The 17,948-nt window shown below is 37.4% G+C and overlaps 1 protein-coding gene across 1 annotated transcript in view; it reads left to right on the forward strand.

Moving 5' to 3' along the window:
• LOC118837073 (contactin-associated protein-like 5) overlaps nucleotides 1-13,375 on the forward strand; it is a 240,330-nt gene extending 226,955 nt beyond the window's left edge. The window contains exon 11 of the mRNA XM_036744077.1: nucleotides 13,074-13,375. Within this exon, the coding sequence (XP_036599972.1) occupies nucleotides 13,074-13,375 (302 nt within the window). The remainder of the gene's footprint in view (nucleotides 1-13,073) is intronic.
• The last annotated feature ends 4,573 nt before the right edge of the window (nucleotides 13,376-17,948 follow it).

A 17,948-nucleotide genomic window follows, 5' to 3' on the forward strand; every position in this document is an offset into this window, starting at 1 on the left:
ACCCAGCATCCAGTCAGCCTAGGCCCAGTCTAGCTTCTTGACCACTGGGTCTTGAACTACAGAAGGAGACAGGGACAGAGAATTCTTTCAGAACGTGGTACCTAGTCCTAGCCACTACACTGAGAACTAAGCAAGGCCTGTCTGTGCTATCCAGGAATATGGGAATGGAATTTAACCTAAATATACCGTCCTGACCCAGAAAATGAAACTCAATATATAAGTAAACAGAGCTTTATACCAAACACAGAGGAGGTACCTAAGGAGTGAATCCAGAAGAAGAGAATAACTATACAATAAGTCCAAGTAAATCCCATAGAGAAAAGAATGTCATGGCCATAAGGATAACAAAATATATAAAATGGAAGAGCTAGGAAGGAAATGCTTGTAAGGAGAAGTATTACTTCTGAACAGTTAGTGGCAAATAGTGCTCAAGAAAATGAGAATGGAACACAGAGAAAAAATGTATCAGTGTAGCTCATATACAAGAAACATCAAAACAAAACCAAAAGAATGAAAAATAGGAGAAAATTAAAGAAATTTGATATTTTCATAAAACTCATCCAGAAAACTGGCCCAGAAGAGATAACTTAAATATCAGTGGACTACCTGAAAAATCAGATAACAGATATTGGTTATCCTATTAGGAAACAGTGACAATGCGAGATTTGGAATAAGAAAGATCCAGGTTTTGACACTAATTTTATGATTGTGTGTAAGGATCTCATCGGCAAAATGAGGCTAATCATAATTGCAGAGTATTCTCTTATAATAGTTGTAAAGTCCAGATAAGATTGGAGCCCACATTGGTGGCACAGTGGATAGAGTACTGGGTCTGGAGTCAAGAAGACCTGAGTTAAAATCCAGCCCCTGATACTTACTAGTTGTGTGACCCTGAGCAAGTCACTTGACCCTGTTTGTCTCTGTTTCCTCATTTGTAAAAGGAGCTGGAAAAGGAAATGGCAAACCTCTCCAGTATTTTTGCTGAGAAAACCTCAAATGGAGTCACAAAGAATTGGACCTGACTGAAACCATGGAACAATAACAACAAACAACCAGATAACATAGTGTTTAAAAGGCTTCACAAACTTTAAAACATTATGTAAATATCAATGATTGTTAAGTTTCCTAACCACTTCTCATCAGAGTAGGGATAATGACTGTTTCCATGTCTCATTCTTTTCTAGGGCCTGCCAGGCTATGACTGGAGGATGAGTCCCAATGTGACCACATCCTGCACCCAAACTGTTAAATGAATTTCACTAGTTACCTAGAGAATCATATCTGAGGCATTATGCTGACTTTAACAGCTATTATTAGAACTGCTGAAGGGATATCTAGAAAATTCTCCTTTAGGGAAAAGTTGCTACATAAATAAAATGAGCAAATCAGAAGAGGCAATAAGAATCATTGTTCCAATGGGAATAGTGAGATGGTTGGTGTATTAACTCACTTAGGTGGTATCTGGAAAATGGAAGATATCTCTAAACAAACCAAACATTTTAGCGTTCTCACATCTCTGCCACTTATTAGTTATGTGACCTTGAGGTCTTAATCTCTGTTAATTCAATTTCCTCATTTTCAAAATGGGGATATTACTGTATGATTGTATTACCTACCTCAAATGCTTATTGTGAGGACAAAGTAAAATATTATATGTGAAGGTATCTATAAATATAAGAAAATCTTATTGGTACAAAGCAAAGCTTCTAGATATTAAAAACAAAGCAAAACAAAACACAACAATGTTTATGTATCCATTAGGTTATTTGGATCCATCTGTCTGTCTATCTATCTATCTATCTATCTATCTATCTATCTATCTGTCTGTCTAATCATCTATTTATCTGAGAAGAATGCTAATTATCACTTAGAGATAGTACACTAGCAATGAATTTTCTTCATCTTTATTGTTTCTTTCAAGAAATCGACCTTTACCATCTGACCCCAAGGCACTGTTGCCTCTCCCCTACCCCTTCACCCCTCTGTCCCCGCACTCTATCATACATATTTTACATGATTGGTTTGTAAGCAAAACAGAAGTTGAAGTAGATAATACAATTCACGAGCAGTTCTAATTCAGCTTTCCTGAGTCATAGAATTTATCACAGAAGTTACATGAAGAAATATTCAGGAAAGCCTATGTATGGCCAGATTAGAACCATCAGGCAGTACAAGACAGATTGAGGTCATCAAGTTCTTTGGTTTCTCTGCTTCCCTATCAGATTCTGTCTCCACATCACACTCTGTGACACACTAGCAACTGATGTTACATCAGAACCACTTTTATAAGAAAATATACAAGGAGACCAGGAAAGCATATCTGGTCCATGGAAATAAATTAAAGGCATCAATATGAGCCAGAGGGAGTGGGGCTTTAACACTGACCACCCCATTGATAAAAGAGAACATAGTTTTCTAAGTTCCCTGACTATATCGGATCTGACATTTTCCTTTGCTAATATCACCACTGTTTACCCCAAGTTGATTCTCATGTCACAAGTTGATTGAAAGTTTCACAGGAAAGCTAAAACTATAAGGCCAGTGTCCAGATAAGAATTTGACTCATTTACCCAAATTTTTTGATTTTAATAATTGTCTACTCCCTCTCTAAGATTCTAACTAACACTGGGTCAGATTAATGGATACGCTTCAGTTCAGGGAAAGAATTGGATGAATCCGTTTGGTAACTTGGACCTTGAGAATGGTGTGCCCTACCATGTCTATGACCAAAGAATGATCCCTGATCTGCTGTGGAGTCATTCCAACCTGCTAGCCCTTCCACCTTTCCTCCCAATAAAGATACCCTCTATCTATGAATAGATTATCCAGTGCTAATGTGAATTTAGCAAGGATCCTTCAAGTTGAGATATATACTCCCACCTAGGTCTGGTTCATCAAAGCTCACTCTGTCTGTTGAAGATTTTAAAACCTTATTTAATATTTTATTTTTCCCAATCGCATGTAAAAACAAGTTTAACATTCTTTTTTTCCCCAGACTTTGAGCTCCAAATTCTCTCCCTTCATTCCCTCCCTCATTGAGAATGTAAGCAATCTGACGTAGGTTATACATGTGTAGTTATGCAAAACATATTTCCATGTAAGTCATTCTGTGACAGAAAACACACAGGAAAAATAAAGTAAAAAAAAACATCTTTGATCTATGTTACAGCACCTTTCATCATAAGTCCTACAGAATTGTTTCAGATCATTTTATTGCTGAGAATAGCTAAGTTATCCATAGTAGATCATCATACAATATTGCTTACTGTATACAATGATCTCCTGGTTCTGCTCATTTCACTTTGCTTCAGTTTATGTAAGTCTTTCCATGTTTTTCTGAGAGCATCCTGCTCATCATTTCTTAAAGCACAATAGTATTCCATCAAAATCATATACAACAAACTGTTCAGCCATACCTTAATTTACGAACATCTCCTCAATTTCAAATTCTTTACACCACTAAAAGAGCTGCTAAAAATGTCATTGTGCATATTGGTCCTTTTCCTTTTTTTTATCTCTTTGGGATACAGACCTAGTAGCGGTATTGCTTGGTCAAAGGGTATGCACGGTTTTATAGCCCTTTGGGCATATATGTCCAAATTTCTCTGGAAAATGTTTGAATATACAAATTGTATAGTAGTGAAGTATACAACTTCACTACTAGTACATTAGTGTTTTAGTTTTCCCATAACCCCTCCAACATTTGTCATTTTCCTTTTCTGTCATATTAGCCAATTTGATAGGTATGAGATAGTACCTCAGAGTAGTTTTAATTTGCATTTCTCTTATCAATAGTGACTTAAAGCATTTTATTTCATATGAATATAGATAGCTTTGATTACTTCATCTAAAAACTGCCTGTTCATATGCTTTCACCATTTATCACTTGAGGAATGGCTCTTATTTCTAAAAATTTGACTCCATTTTCTATATGTTTGAGAAGTCTTTATCAGAGAAACTTACTGTAATTTTTTTTCACAGTAATAATTACCAATCATATATTTTCCTGTATCCTATTTTCCCTCTGTTTATCCTACTCACTCTCTCTTTTTACCCTGTCCATTCTCAAAAGTGTTTTGTTTGTGACTTTTACTTCCCCCAAACTGCCCTGCCTTCTATCAACTTCCCTCCCTTGTCTTATCCCCTTTCCTTCCTCCTTTCCTGTATGGTAAGATAGATTTCTATGCCCAACTGAATGTGTATATTATCCCCTCTTTGAACCAATTCTGATGAGAGTAAGGTTCATGTACTCCCCTCCCTGCTTCCCACATTTCCCCCTCTACTGTAAAATCTCTTTCAGGACTCTTTTATGTCAGACAATTTATCCAGTTATACCTCTCCCTTTCCCCTTTTCCTAAAGCATTCTTCTTTTTCATCACTTAATTTTATTTTTTAGATCATCATGCCATCACATTCAATTCACAGCTTTGCTTTCTATCTATATATACTCCTTCTAACTGCCCTAGTAATTGGAAAGTTTTTTAGGAATTATAAATATCATTTTCCTCTATAGGAATATGAATAGTTTAACCTCATCAAATCCCTTATGATTTCTATTCCTGTTTACCTTTTTATGCTTCTTTTGCATCTTCTATTTGAAAATCAGATGTTCTCTTCAGCTCTAGTCTTTTCATCAGGAATGCTTGAAAGTCTTCTATTTCATTAAATATTCATTTTCCCCTCTGAAGTATAATATTCAGTTTTGCTTAGTAGGTGATTCTTGGTCATAGTGCCAACTCTTTTGCCCTGTGGAATATCATATTCCAGTCCACTGATTCTTTTGTGTAGAAGCTGGTAAATTTTATGTTATCCTGACTGTGGCTCCACAATATTCAAATTGTTCCTTTTTGGCTGCTTTCAGTATTTTCTCCATGATTTGGGAGCTCTTGAATTTGGCTATAATATTCTTGGGCGTTTTAATTTTGGGATCTCTTTCAGGAGGTGATTGGTATATTATTTCAATTTCCATTTTACCCCCTGGTTCTAAAATATCAAGTTAATTTTCCTTGGTAATTTCTTGAAAGAAGGTGTTTAGACTCTTTTAAAAAAAATTTTGATCATGACTTTCAGGTAGTCCAGTAATTCTTAAATTATCTCTCCTGGATCTATTTTCCAGGTCACTTGTTTTCCAAGATGGTATTTCATCCTTTCTTCAATTTTTTTTCATTCTTTTGATTTTGTTTGATTGTTTTTTGATGTCTCATAAAGTCATTAGCCTCCATTTGCCCAATTCTAAGTTTTTAGGAAGTATTTTCTTCAGTGTGCTTTTGTACCTCCTTTTCCATTCAGCAGATTCTAGTTTTTAAGGAGTTTTTCTTCTCAATGAATTTTTGTATATATATTATCCATTTGACAAATTCTGCTTTTCAAGGCATTATTTTCTTCATTGGATTGTCGGGCATCTTTTACCATTTGACCTATTCTGTTTTTCAAAGTGTTATTTTCTTCAATATTTTTTGTGCCTCCTTTATCAAGCTGTTTACTGTTGGGTTTTTTTCTTCATGATTTTTCTTGGATCATTCTCATTTCTCTACCCAATTTTACTCTACCTCTCTTACTTGATTTTTAAAATCCTTTTTTTGAGCTCTTCCATGGCCTAACACCAATTCATGCTTTTCTTTGTGGCTTTGGATGAGGGAATTTTGCTTTTTTTTTTTCCTGAGTTTGTGTTGTGCTCTTCATTGTCACCACAGTAACTTTCTTTGTTCAGAATTTTCTTTTCTGTTGTTTGCTCATTTTCTGGCTTATTTCTTGACTTTTAACTCTATGCTAAAGTGGGTCTCTGCTTCCCAGGTAGAGTGGTCACTGTCCCAAGCTTTATGTTTTTTGTGCATCTTTTTTCAGAGGTAGTTTTGGGAACCTGTAAGTTTTTGGCTCCTCCAAGTTGGTATGATTCAGGGAGAGGCGTGTTTACTACTCTCCTGTTTTGTGCACTGGTTTGTAAGTTACCACCAGCACTCTTTTAAACCTTGGAACTGCAACCAGCATTCCTGTTCTCCTGTGGCCGTAAGCTCTGCTGTGCTAGTGTTCTGCCTCACCTTGGGACAAAGACCCAGGACTTCAACCCCAATCCAAGTACAGTCAGAGCAACAGAGTCCTGCCCCTGGTGCCAGCAAAGAGACCCCTGTATATCTCCTTCTGACCCATTGTCTAATCTCCTTACTGTCTATGGACTGAGAGGGTTGGAAACTGCCATTGCTGCCATTGCTTCAGTTATCCTGAGGCCTGCCCCTGGTTTGCTGGGGCCCTGTCTATACTGGTACAGCCTGTGCTGGACTGTACTCCTGTTTCACCCTGGGGCAACAGACCTTTCCTGACAATCTTCAAAGTTGTCTTGGGGTGGAAAATTGTTTCACTCCATCTTTTTGTAGTTTCTGCCACTGTAGAATTTAAGAGTCATTATTTAAAGGTATTTAGTGGAGTCTGGGGGAGAGCTCAGGTGAGTGCCTGCCTTACTCTGCCATCTTGGCTCTGCTCTGTCTATTGACGACTGAGGACTAGGGGACACCAGACAGTGTGCCATTGGCTTGGGCTTCATTCACCTCCGTGAAGCAAGTCATTAGGCAAGTCACAGCTAGCCTACCCTACAGCCTGCTGGGACAGAATAGAAAGCATGTAAGAGGAAGAAAATACTATCCAATTACCAGTTTCATTTTTCTGTCATTGCACTGGAAGCTCCCAGGAGAAAAATAACAGAGGACAAGGGGCAACTTTGAAAGAGAAGTCTGTTAGGAACACTTTGAGATTCAGTCAGCCTTCCCCTCTCCCATCTATTGCCTGCTGTGTTTGTAACAAGGGTTAGTGATGCCTGTTAAGTGAATTGTGGAGAGCACTTGGAAAGATTTAATTGTTCCTTTATATCTTCTTTATATTGCATGTATCAAAAAACTGACAATATTTGGATTATTAAAGCTCCAATTTATCCTTGGGGCCTAGAAGGCAGCAGTGGAAAACTGTCATTAGCTCTAAAATGAATGATGGTTTTTCAGACAAACCTTCCCTATCTGTCATCCTAGAAAATGAATATAATTTTGACATAATGAACACATGTGTGTTTGTGTGTGTGCAGGCATGAATGGATGAAGGAATGAATGCATAAAAGAATGAATACACTAATAGCAAAATCAAGAGTTTCCAAGGATACATTCCAACTCTATCAGTTGAACATGAGGTGAAGAAGTCATCCTTTCTTCTACCCTTTTCCTTTTCCTTCATATCCAAGCAGTTGTCAATTTTTGTTAAAAATGCCTCTATAAAATCTTGGATGCCTGTCCCCTTCCTTCTGCCCATAAGCTTCCTCTTTAAGACCATCACCACTTCTCCCTTGGACCAGTGAAAATTCCGTCTAAATTGATTTACCTACCTCAGTTCTCTATGCTCTCCAATTCAGATTCAACACAGCTGCCAAACTGATAACCTTAAAGCCCAGGTACAGTCACATCATTCTCTGTTGCTTTTTGTTTCTTGAGTAAAATTCACATGCTTTTGCCATCTAAAGCACTTCCCAACTTGTGCCCAGGCTACCTATCCAGGCATGTTGAACATCTCTTTCCTTCACAGTTTGGTACAGTGAAAATAATAATGATTTTGTTGTCACAAGACTTCAGTTCATATCCAGTCTCTTGGACAAGTCACCTATGGGTCCAAGTTTCTCACTTGGTATTGCAGAGATTGTTGGGCCAGATGACCTCTAAAGTCCCTTCAAGCTCCAGATCTGATTTCTATTCTGTGATATTATATTCTAAGCAACTCGTCTACTTCCCTGTACACAAAATACTATCTCCTCTCACTGTGTCTTCGCACAGCCTGACCTCCATTACTGAAAAGCACTCTGTCACCAACTGAGATTCTTAATATCCTAGCTTCCTTCAAGTTTCAGCTCATGGCCACTGCTCATATGCTACCCCTCAGCTAGTTTTGTTCTCCATCTCTCCCCTTTCAACCAAATTACCAGGTATCTATTTACCTATGGACATGTTATTTCCCTAGAATCGTATGTAACCTTCTTGAGGGCAGATACTGCTTCATTATTTGGTCTTTGAATCCTGCCTAACATACAGTAGACGTTAAAGAAATACTGGTTGAATTATTGATTACAAGAATGAACAAATGAAATCTAACCTGATGGATATCAATGTTGAAGAACTCTTTCCCTCACAGTATAATATATGGGGTAATGTGAAATTTATATTTTGCAGTTTGACTATACCTACAGTGGTGATTCACAAACTTGTGACATTTTGATTTGATTTTGTAATGTATTCCATTTTCTAAAATTGTCACACTTTTCTCTAAGATGGGAAGTAGCTAGAAGGTGTGTGTGTGGGGGGGGGGGGTATGGCAGGGATATAGCCTAACATAGTGGATAAAGTCCTAGAGAGGGTGTCAAAAAGACCTACTTCCAAAATTTGCCTCTAAACTAACCAGCTCTAGGACAAAAGGCAAGACACAACCTCTCTGAGACTGCTTCTTCATTGACAAAATGGGGATAGTAATACCTGTAGTATCTGCCCCACAGGATAGTTATAAGGCTTCAATGAAATTTCAAATGCTACTCCACATAGGCCCAAAGTCTTACTCCATATATGTGTGTTTCTTATTAATATTATATAAGTAAATTGGTACAGTGGTGCAAAGGGAAAGGACGCTGCATTTAGAATCAGAGAACCTCTCTGGGCTTTATCTTTCTCATTTGTACTATGGCATTAATTTTGTTTTGAGACTTTTTGAAGAATTTTAGTACTTCCCTTAAAGATTACTGGAAACATGTTCTGGGCATGGTGACCCATGCCTGTAAGATCTACAGCCCAAGAGGCTAAATCTAGTAGATCACTTTGAGCTTAGGAGTTCCTAGTGGCAATGTGTTATGCTGATCAGGTGTTCATACTAAGTTCAACGTTTATATAGTCAGCCACTGAGAGGGGGGTACCACTAGGTTGCCTAAAGAGGAGTGGACTGACCCAGGTTGGAATTGGAGCATGTCAAGGCTCTTACACCACTCAATAATGGCCCCTGCATTTTCTAAATGGTTGAGATAGGGAGATACAATCTAAAAACAATATTGGAAATATGTTGGATATTTCCAACAAAAGTAAGAGATGATGACTCTTTAGTATGTTACCATATAACATCAGCCTTGGTATTCTCTTGTTTCTTTAGAGTTGGAAGAAAATATCTGTTCAACCATAGTTATATAGCTAATAAGTTTTGGATGTGGGTCTTTTAGATGTGGCTTTTTAGATGTGGATCTAATACTTTTTGAGTCCCATTTGGGCATTTTATCAAGTGTTATATTGCTTATCCTTACTTTGCTTATATCATACTTTAGAAAAAAAAAATGTGGTAGATTTAGAAGTTGAAACAGAATATGAAAACCAGCCAAAATATAAAAACTGTGTTTTTACACTGCTTATTCAGCAATCATTATTGTACAGATAGTCAAATTCTAGCAAAACAAAATTCACATTATACTGTACTGTATGAAATGTGATATACTTCTTCAACAGCTATAATCATCTTTTCTGATTTCATTCATTAACTAATTTAATAAATCAACCATTCAACCAGCATTTTGCAAGTACCTATTATGTGTCATTCATTGAGGATAAAAAACAAACAAATAAACAAAACAGAACAAACAATTACCTTCTCCTGAAAAGAAACATTATATACACATATAAGTAAATATAAAATATATTATAATAAACATCACATATATATAATGTATATACACATATACTATATGTTATCGATATGTATATTACATATATAATGTGCTCATCAACTGACTGATTTTCATCTCTGACAAATTGTTTCTATAATCAATTTTCCTTCCTTGGCCGCCAGTTAGCAAATTTGCAATATGAAGGCATTACAGTGGATGATGTCTACGGTCACTTCTATCTCTAAAGATCTATGATGAGTAGTGATTATTAACATTATTACTTGGGGATTTTCCTTTGCTTGGAAAGTTGGATGAGAGGGATAATGATATTAGGATGGTCACGTTTTCTCTATACTAATATTGGATGATAGAGATTTCCCTTACATAATCAGACCCTTCCTTGTTTTATATCTTATTTTGGTGCCCCAAGCATCTCAGAGGATAACCTGTCAAAAAAACCTTAAATTTCCTGAAACAAATAACTAGTCTAAGCTTGTATAATTATTTTCATTGGACCTGATGGTTTTTAAGATTTCTTACAGCTTAAAATCTATGATGCCATGATCCTATGATTGCTCTAGACTATGTCCTTAGTCCATTCAGTTTGCTGACTGATTCCCCAGTGGAAGTGTCTTCCCCAGTAACTTTCAGAATGTAAAAGAAATGCAGGTATTGGTCATCTAGGAATAGCAGTTTAAAAGGTAAAAATAATAGTCAACAAACACTTACTAAGTGTTGACTATGTGTCAGGCACAGTGCCGAGTGCCGAGGAAACAAAGAAAGGTAAGACACAATCCCTGCTCTCAAGCTACTTGCAGTCTAATGGGGGAGACAACATGCAAATAATTATGTATGAACATATGTACAAGTATCAGTGTACTAAAAGTGATAGAAACAATAATTTGGAAATAATCAAGGAAACATAATAAAATTGAGAATGATTAGGAAAGACTTCCTGAAGAAGGTAGAATTTTAGTTGGAACTTGAAGGAAACCAGGAAAACCATGAGGGGGTAGAGATGAGAAGTTGAAAGTATTCTATGCATGATGGATAACCAGAGATAATGCCCAGTCAGGAAATGGGGTATGTTGCTTGAGGAACTATAAGAACATGAGGTAGGATCACTAGATCACAGCGTATATGTGGGGTGTGAGGTTCAAGACGACTAGAGAGAAACGTGTGTGTGTGTGCGCGCGTGTGTGTGTGTGTTAGTGCCATAAAAAGTTTGAATGACAGAGACGATTTTATATTTGATCTTAGAGGTGATAGGAAGCTACTGGAGTTTATTGAGTAAGATTGTGGCATAGTCAGACCTATGCTTTAGGAAAATCACTTTCATAGCTTGAGTGGAGGATGGAATGGTGGGGGAGACACTTGTCGCCAGGATACCAACCAGCAGGCAACTGCAATATTCCAGGAGTAAGGACTAGATGGAGGCCTGTACCTTGGTGGTGGCAGACAGAGAAGAGAAGGGGACATATGTGAGAGATATTAAGAGAGTGAAATCGACATGTCTTGGCAATAAATTGGATATGGGGATATGATAAAAGGTGAGGAGTTAAGTGTGCCGCCTATGTTGTCAGCCTGAGTGACTGAGAGGAGGGTGATACCTTTAATGGTAATAGGTAAGTTAGGAAGAGGGGAGGGCTAAGATAAGAAATTAAGTTTTGGACACCTTGAATTGAAGATATCTACTGGACATCCAGTTCCAAATGTTCAATAAGCAGTTGGAGATGTGAGACTGGAGGTCAATAGGGAAGTTAGGACTCAATAAGTAGATTTGGGAATCATTAGTACAGAGAAGATGATCAAATCCAACTGATGAGATCACCAAATGAAATAGTATAGAGAAAGAAGAAGACAGGGCATAGGACTCTGGGGGACACCCATGGTTAGTAGGTATGACCTGGATGAAGATCTAGCAAAGGAAATTGAAGAGAGCTCAGACATATAGGAAGAAAACCAGGAAAGATTAAGTTAACAAGTAACTCTGTTATGGTTTAATTCCTCTTTTCACGATGTCTTGGATATTTATTCTTATCTTACTTTACCTCCATGAATACATTGCTACACCACACCCCCATCCTCAATTTGTCTCCCTTGGGTATATTATAACCTGACATACATATACCCTCAAAAATGAAAGACCAAGTATTTTGAGCAGCAAAACCTGTAAAACAAGCAAATTTTTAAAATTAAAAATTAAAACATTGAAATCATTTCTCATAAAGCAGAAGGCATACCTACACTAAGGAATGCAAGAGGCAAACATTTTACAATAGCACCTGTTCTGAAGGGAAAATCTCATTGGCATTTTGTCTTATTATTTTTGTAACCTAACAACTCGTATGCATTGTTCCATAGTAGATGTTCCATAAATATGTGTTGAATTGTTAAATATTCCTAGTCCTGAAGGGAAAATGGAAGTCTCTGTTCCTGATTTCTATAAAAGTAGTACTTCCCCAAAGTTGCTGTGTGCCATACTGCATACTGATAAACAATTAATGCAAAAGAGCAGCTCACATTTTCCAGCTCAACTTAAATTTTGACCTTTAGGATAATACTGAATATGAAACATGAGGAATATAAGGGTTGCCATAAACCCTTTGACCTTGTTACAAAAGGTCCCCCTGACAACATTTTGTTCACTAAATTCATTCAGCAATGAGACAGTCAAAATAAGTAGTCATTTTCCAGGTCAGTAATAAGGGGATTCATTTTGTGATATCTACTTGAAATTTAGTTTGGGCAATATTTTGCCCAGGTGTGTGTAGCTAAACATGATAAGCTATAAAGCAACACATTTTGTGGCCTTATCCTCCTTGGTGTACAGTAATTTAAAAGACATTATTAAAAATATCTTTCAAAACTTTATTTTTTTCCATTAGGATGTTGCAAAACATGTTTTCGGTGGAGGAGAGTTAGAGGGTAGCATAGAAACCACTAGTTTGGAGAAGCTAAAACTCCACTTTGGAATTGTAACCATTGTATACTCCCTTCACAATATACCATCCAACTTTAAATAAAAAGGAATTCCAGGCAAAAATAGCTTGTTTTATGTGCTCTCCATTCTGTGAATTCTGATGGCATGTAATTTTCAGCCCAGATTGTTGAACTTGATGCTAAATTGTCTAGTATTTTCTATGTTATGAATAATTCTTGGCAATCTCAGTGCACAGCAAGCCTCTGAATGTGTGTTTGTAGAGGGGTGGGAGTAGAATGGGGGGCTAGGGGAGACATATCTTCCTCTTCATATATCCCCCACATCCCCTGACAGAGAGCCGGAGGCAGAGTGACAATTCATAAATAAATACTTATTGAATAAATGATTGATTGCTATTGCTTGGGGCCTGTGCTGTCTTGCTGCTTTGTTTTGTAACATCCCCTTCTGTTGTGTTGCATTGAACAGAGGATAAGATCTGGACTGCTGTGCAGCATAACAACACAGAGCTCACTCGAGTGCGAGGGGCACATCCCAAGAGGCCCTATGTCATGTACTTTAACTACAGCAGCAGCATGGAGCAGCTGGAGGCGATGATCAACAGTGCTGAGTACTGTGAGCAGGAGGCCATTTACCATTGCAAGAAATCTCGTTTGCTGAACACCCCCAGTAAGTTCCCTGCACCTCAGCTCTTTCTTTGTGTGGTCTTTGCTGGTTGTCCATTTAGGCCTTTGGGGCTAGGAAGGAGAAATGTGCCTTGTCAGGTGTAGGTACTCAGTGTGCATGGAAGGACTCTAGATTAGGTCAGAGGACTTGGGTTTAAACCCTGATTCTGATGGTTACCCCCTACCTGATCTTGGGTAACCCATTTATTGCTTTTGAGCCTTGGTTTACTCCTCTGTAAAATGAGGATGTCAGTCTAGAGAGCCTCTAAATCTATCACTTTCTGACTTTGGGCATATCATTTAACTTAGCCCTTCATGTTCCTCATTTACTAGGTGGAAATAATTATGAGTACATAATATCCCTTCTGGTTCTAAATATTCAAAAATCTTACTGGATCACATGTGATAACTTCTGTCAAATTGCTTTGAAGTTTGTAAAGGTTTCCATAAATTCAGATTAGTAGTATAATTTTTGTCATTGTGGCTACTACAAAGGGGTAACAAGCAGCTCCTTAAAGCTTTTAGTGTCTTCCTTTCCAAGTCAATGTAGGCTTATTTCACTGTTTTTCAATTTAGCAGATTTCAGGAACTAAAAACCGGGAGTCATGATGATGGGATGTGGCATATTTACTATACTGTAGAATATACACTGGAATGCTGACTTCTAATGCTTCGATGCTTCTATTAAAATGATTCTGTGTCTCAGTATCCTAGCCAAGGAATGCATAGCTCTGGCCAAATTAAAACCCATCAGTGAATGCCAACTTTCACCATCCAGCCCATACTTCTGTAACTTCTGCGTGTATAAAAGAATATGTTGACATATATAATTATCAATTCTACTGTATTAAAGTCTACAAGTAATTTTTAAAGTACTGCTATATATAAAGCATTCTGGATTTGCCCCTGGGGAGAAATAAAAAGGTTTACATGACGTGGTCTCTGCCTTTATGGAGTTTACAATGCAAAAGGCAGATATGATACAAAGATAGGTAAGTAACTGTGGTATAGGTATCTACAGTACAGAATCATACACAAAAAGTGCCTAAGAGCAATGTTAATGAATTGCATTTGAGTTAAGAAAAGGAAAAAGTTTCATTACTTACTAAGGCAGATTATTGATGCAAAGAAGATTTCTGGAGGAGTTAACATCTGAGTTAGACTTTAAAGGATAGGTAGGAATTCAATATATATTTATAGGCTATGAAGGGAGAGGTAGAAATAGGAATCAGTGAGAAAAATGGTAAAGAGGTATCAAAAGCACAGGTGTTGAATGGAGGCAGCAGATCAGTCTGTTAAGATTATGCATGGAAAGAAACCATTAAGGTTTTTTTTTTAAGTTTTAAATTTTTTTGGAGGGGGGAAAACAAGGCAACTGGAGTTAAGTGACTTCCCCAAGGTCACACAGCTAATAAGTGTCAAGTGTCTGAGTCCACATTTGAATTCATGTCCTCCTGATTTGAGCAATTGTGATCTACTCACTGCACCACCTAGCTGCCCTGATATGCTAGCCACTATGGTAAACACTTTACAAATATTAATGTAGTGGATCCTCACAACTACCCTGAGAGGTAGGTATTATTATTATCCCCATTTTAAAATTGAGAAAACTGAACAGTGGTCAAGTGATTTGCCCAGGGTCACACAACTAGTAAGTATCTGAGGCTGGATTTGTACTGAGGTCTTCTTGACTCCAGGCCCAGTGCTCCTTCCATTGGGCCACTTATCTTCCACTTTAAGGAATTTGAACTATATCCTGAGATAATGGGGAAACACTGAAGTCTTTAGTGCAAAGGAGAGATGTGTTCAGTTCCACAAAAAGCTTAGTCTAGTTGTGATTCAGAGAGTAAGTTGGAATTATAAGAGAAAAGAAGCAGAGAGATTAATCAATACGTCATAAACATTTATTAAATACTTTGTGTGCTAGGAATTACAAAGAACAAAGTGAAATTATTCCTTGCCCTCAAGCAGATTATATTCTAATGGGAGAAAACATATGCATACACATAAGCATATTTACAATATATGCAAAGTGAATACAAGGCAGTTTTTGTTTGTTTGTTTTTTTGGAAGTAGAGTTCTAGCAGCTGGAGAAGACCAGGAAAAGATTCATGTAGAAAGTAGTGGAATTTTGAAGGAAACCAGCAATTCTAAGAGGCAGAGATAAAGAGAGAATGAATTTCAAGAGTGGGGGAGAGTCAGTAAAGGGCACAGAGAGAGTAGACAGAATGCTGTGGGTGCAACAGTGATGACAGTATTGCCATATCATAGACTCTAAAGAGGAGTGTAAGTGTAAGAAGATTGAAAAGGTAGAAAGGGACCAAGGTGTGAAGAGATTTAAAATTCAAACAGAAGAATTCATATCTGATTCTGGAGGTAACATGGAGTGACTATATAGGAGAGGGATAATATGGAGATATTTTGAAGTTAGTTTCAATAGGGCTTGATACCTGATTAATATAAGTGGTGGAGGAAAGGGAAGAGTCAAGAATAACATTAAGATGGATGAATGGTAAATAAGGAAGAGCTTAGTTCAAAACCAGCCTCAGACATTAGCTATATGACCTTGGGCAAGTCACTTAATGTCTGCCTGCTTCCATTTTCTCAACTGTAATATGAGGATAATAACAGCACCTATCTCTCAGGGTTGTTGTGAGGATCAAATGATATAATATTTGTAAGGTATTTAGGCTGGAGGCTTGCACATAGTAAGTGTTATGTAAATGCTTATTTCCTCCTATGCTGACTGAACTAGGATAGATTCTTGTTAAACATAGACCATCAAAGTAAAGAAAAATAGCTAGACAACGAAAAAAAAAAGGCAATAAGCTGGATCCGATAAAGAGAGTGGCAACCAGCAGTGTGAAGGTTCTTAAGTTCATGTCCCAGGAGGAAGGAACTAGAGATCTTAAGCCTAGAGAAGAAGGTGCAGGGATGCACAATAGCTATCTTCAGGTATCTGATGGACTATCGTGTGGGCGGAGAAAAGTGGCTAGAATTGTTCTTTTTGAACCAACATGTGTTGACCACAATCAGTTGGTGAAAGCTGAAGTGAGATAAAATTAGATCTGATCTAAGAGAAAACTTCCTATTGATTACATTATCTAAAAGTTGTAGGAACTGAGTTGGAGAAAGAAGAAATTAGTTCCCTATGATTAGAGGTATTTAAGCAGATGCAGGATGATCTCTTACTAGATTATGTTGTAGGGATTATTTTTGTAGGTATGGGTTGTACTAAGTGGCCATGGGGGTCCATTCTAACTCTAAAATTATTTGATTCTGGGACATCAGAGAACCAGGAGAACATAGTATATCTGTAGCTGAGGTTAAGAGGGAGTATCCAAAAGCAGGTATGATGAACAGTGTTAAATGAAGAAGAGAAGTCGATGATAAAAACTGGGATTACTTTTTAGGTAGTAACATGATATTTGAGATAACATTTTTATTGGGGTGGTGGGGTTAGAAATGAGACTGTTGTGGGTAAGGAGACAATGGTAATAGTAGGTGGAGATGTCAGATGTAAACATCTTTTTTTCAAGAAGTTTGATGATGAAGGGGAAATGGGGCAGTGGCTGGATTAGTTAAAATGACTTTTTTAAGGATTGAGAGAACTGACTAGTTTTGCAAACAGATGAGGACTGAGTAAAGGAGAGAAGTTGAAAATGCATGAGACAGTGTGAGAACTGATTTCTAGAACCAGCCTTGAGAAGCTATGTAAGAGAGAGAGAGGAAGACAGAGGGGAGAGAAGGGGAAATTGTAGGGGGAAGGAGAGTGGCTATGAACAAGGTTATAACTTTCTTCTTTTAAATTAACACAGTCCTTAGGTATTCCCTCTCTCATCCCAAGTTTCTCTTAATCTGTTACCAAAATCATTTGGTGTATTGCCTCTATTTAACTCATTTGTACTGTCAGCTTGGCTATGGTACATAAAATGCTGGGCTTCAAGTCAAGAATATCTCAGTTAAAATCTCAGTTCAGATGCTTACTTACTACTACTACCATTACTGCTGCTGGGGCTGCTACTACTACTACTAACTGGTACATTTATTGAGCCCTTTATGTTTCGCAAAGCATTTTATGTTACCTCATTTGATCCTCATAACAACCCTGGGAGATAGGTAGTATATCCATTTTGCAGGTGAGGAAATTGAGGGCAAGAGAGATGAAATTACTCACTGAGGGTCACACAGCTAGTAGATTTCTGGAGTAAGATTTGACTTCAGTTCTTTCTGCCTCAAGGCTCAGAATGCAAACTATGCTACTTACTTCTCTTGACTACCTAGCTGCCTCATCTGAATAAGCCTGAGCAAGTGACTTAACCCCTATGTGCCTCAAGCAAATTCCTAGTGATTTATCTACTTAGCCACTGTTTAGTGAAGAGAAATCTCCCATATTGAGAATTCCCAAAATATAGAATTCAGAATTTTTGATTATTTGGGTATAGAAACTATTTAAATTTCAGCTGGTCCTGCCTATTGGGGGTAATCAGTTCCATAAATGTACTACTCCCTAACATTTTATTTATAATTTAATTTGTCCTAAAAATACTCTGTTTCAAGTTTAATATAATTTCTGGCATTCTGATATTCTTGAATCCTTGTTCACCATCTGCTCATTCTTGGTAATTTTGTCAACCTCCATCACATCCTCTTTTAGTCATCATTTCACTTGGGCATC

This window comes from Trichosurus vulpecula, chromosome 2 (genome assembly GCF_011100635.1).
Source record: "Trichosurus vulpecula isolate mTriVul1 chromosome 2, mTriVul1.pri, whole genome shotgun sequence".
Taxonomy (NCBI): domain Eukaryota; kingdom Metazoa; phylum Chordata; class Mammalia; order Diprotodontia; family Phalangeridae; genus Trichosurus; species Trichosurus vulpecula.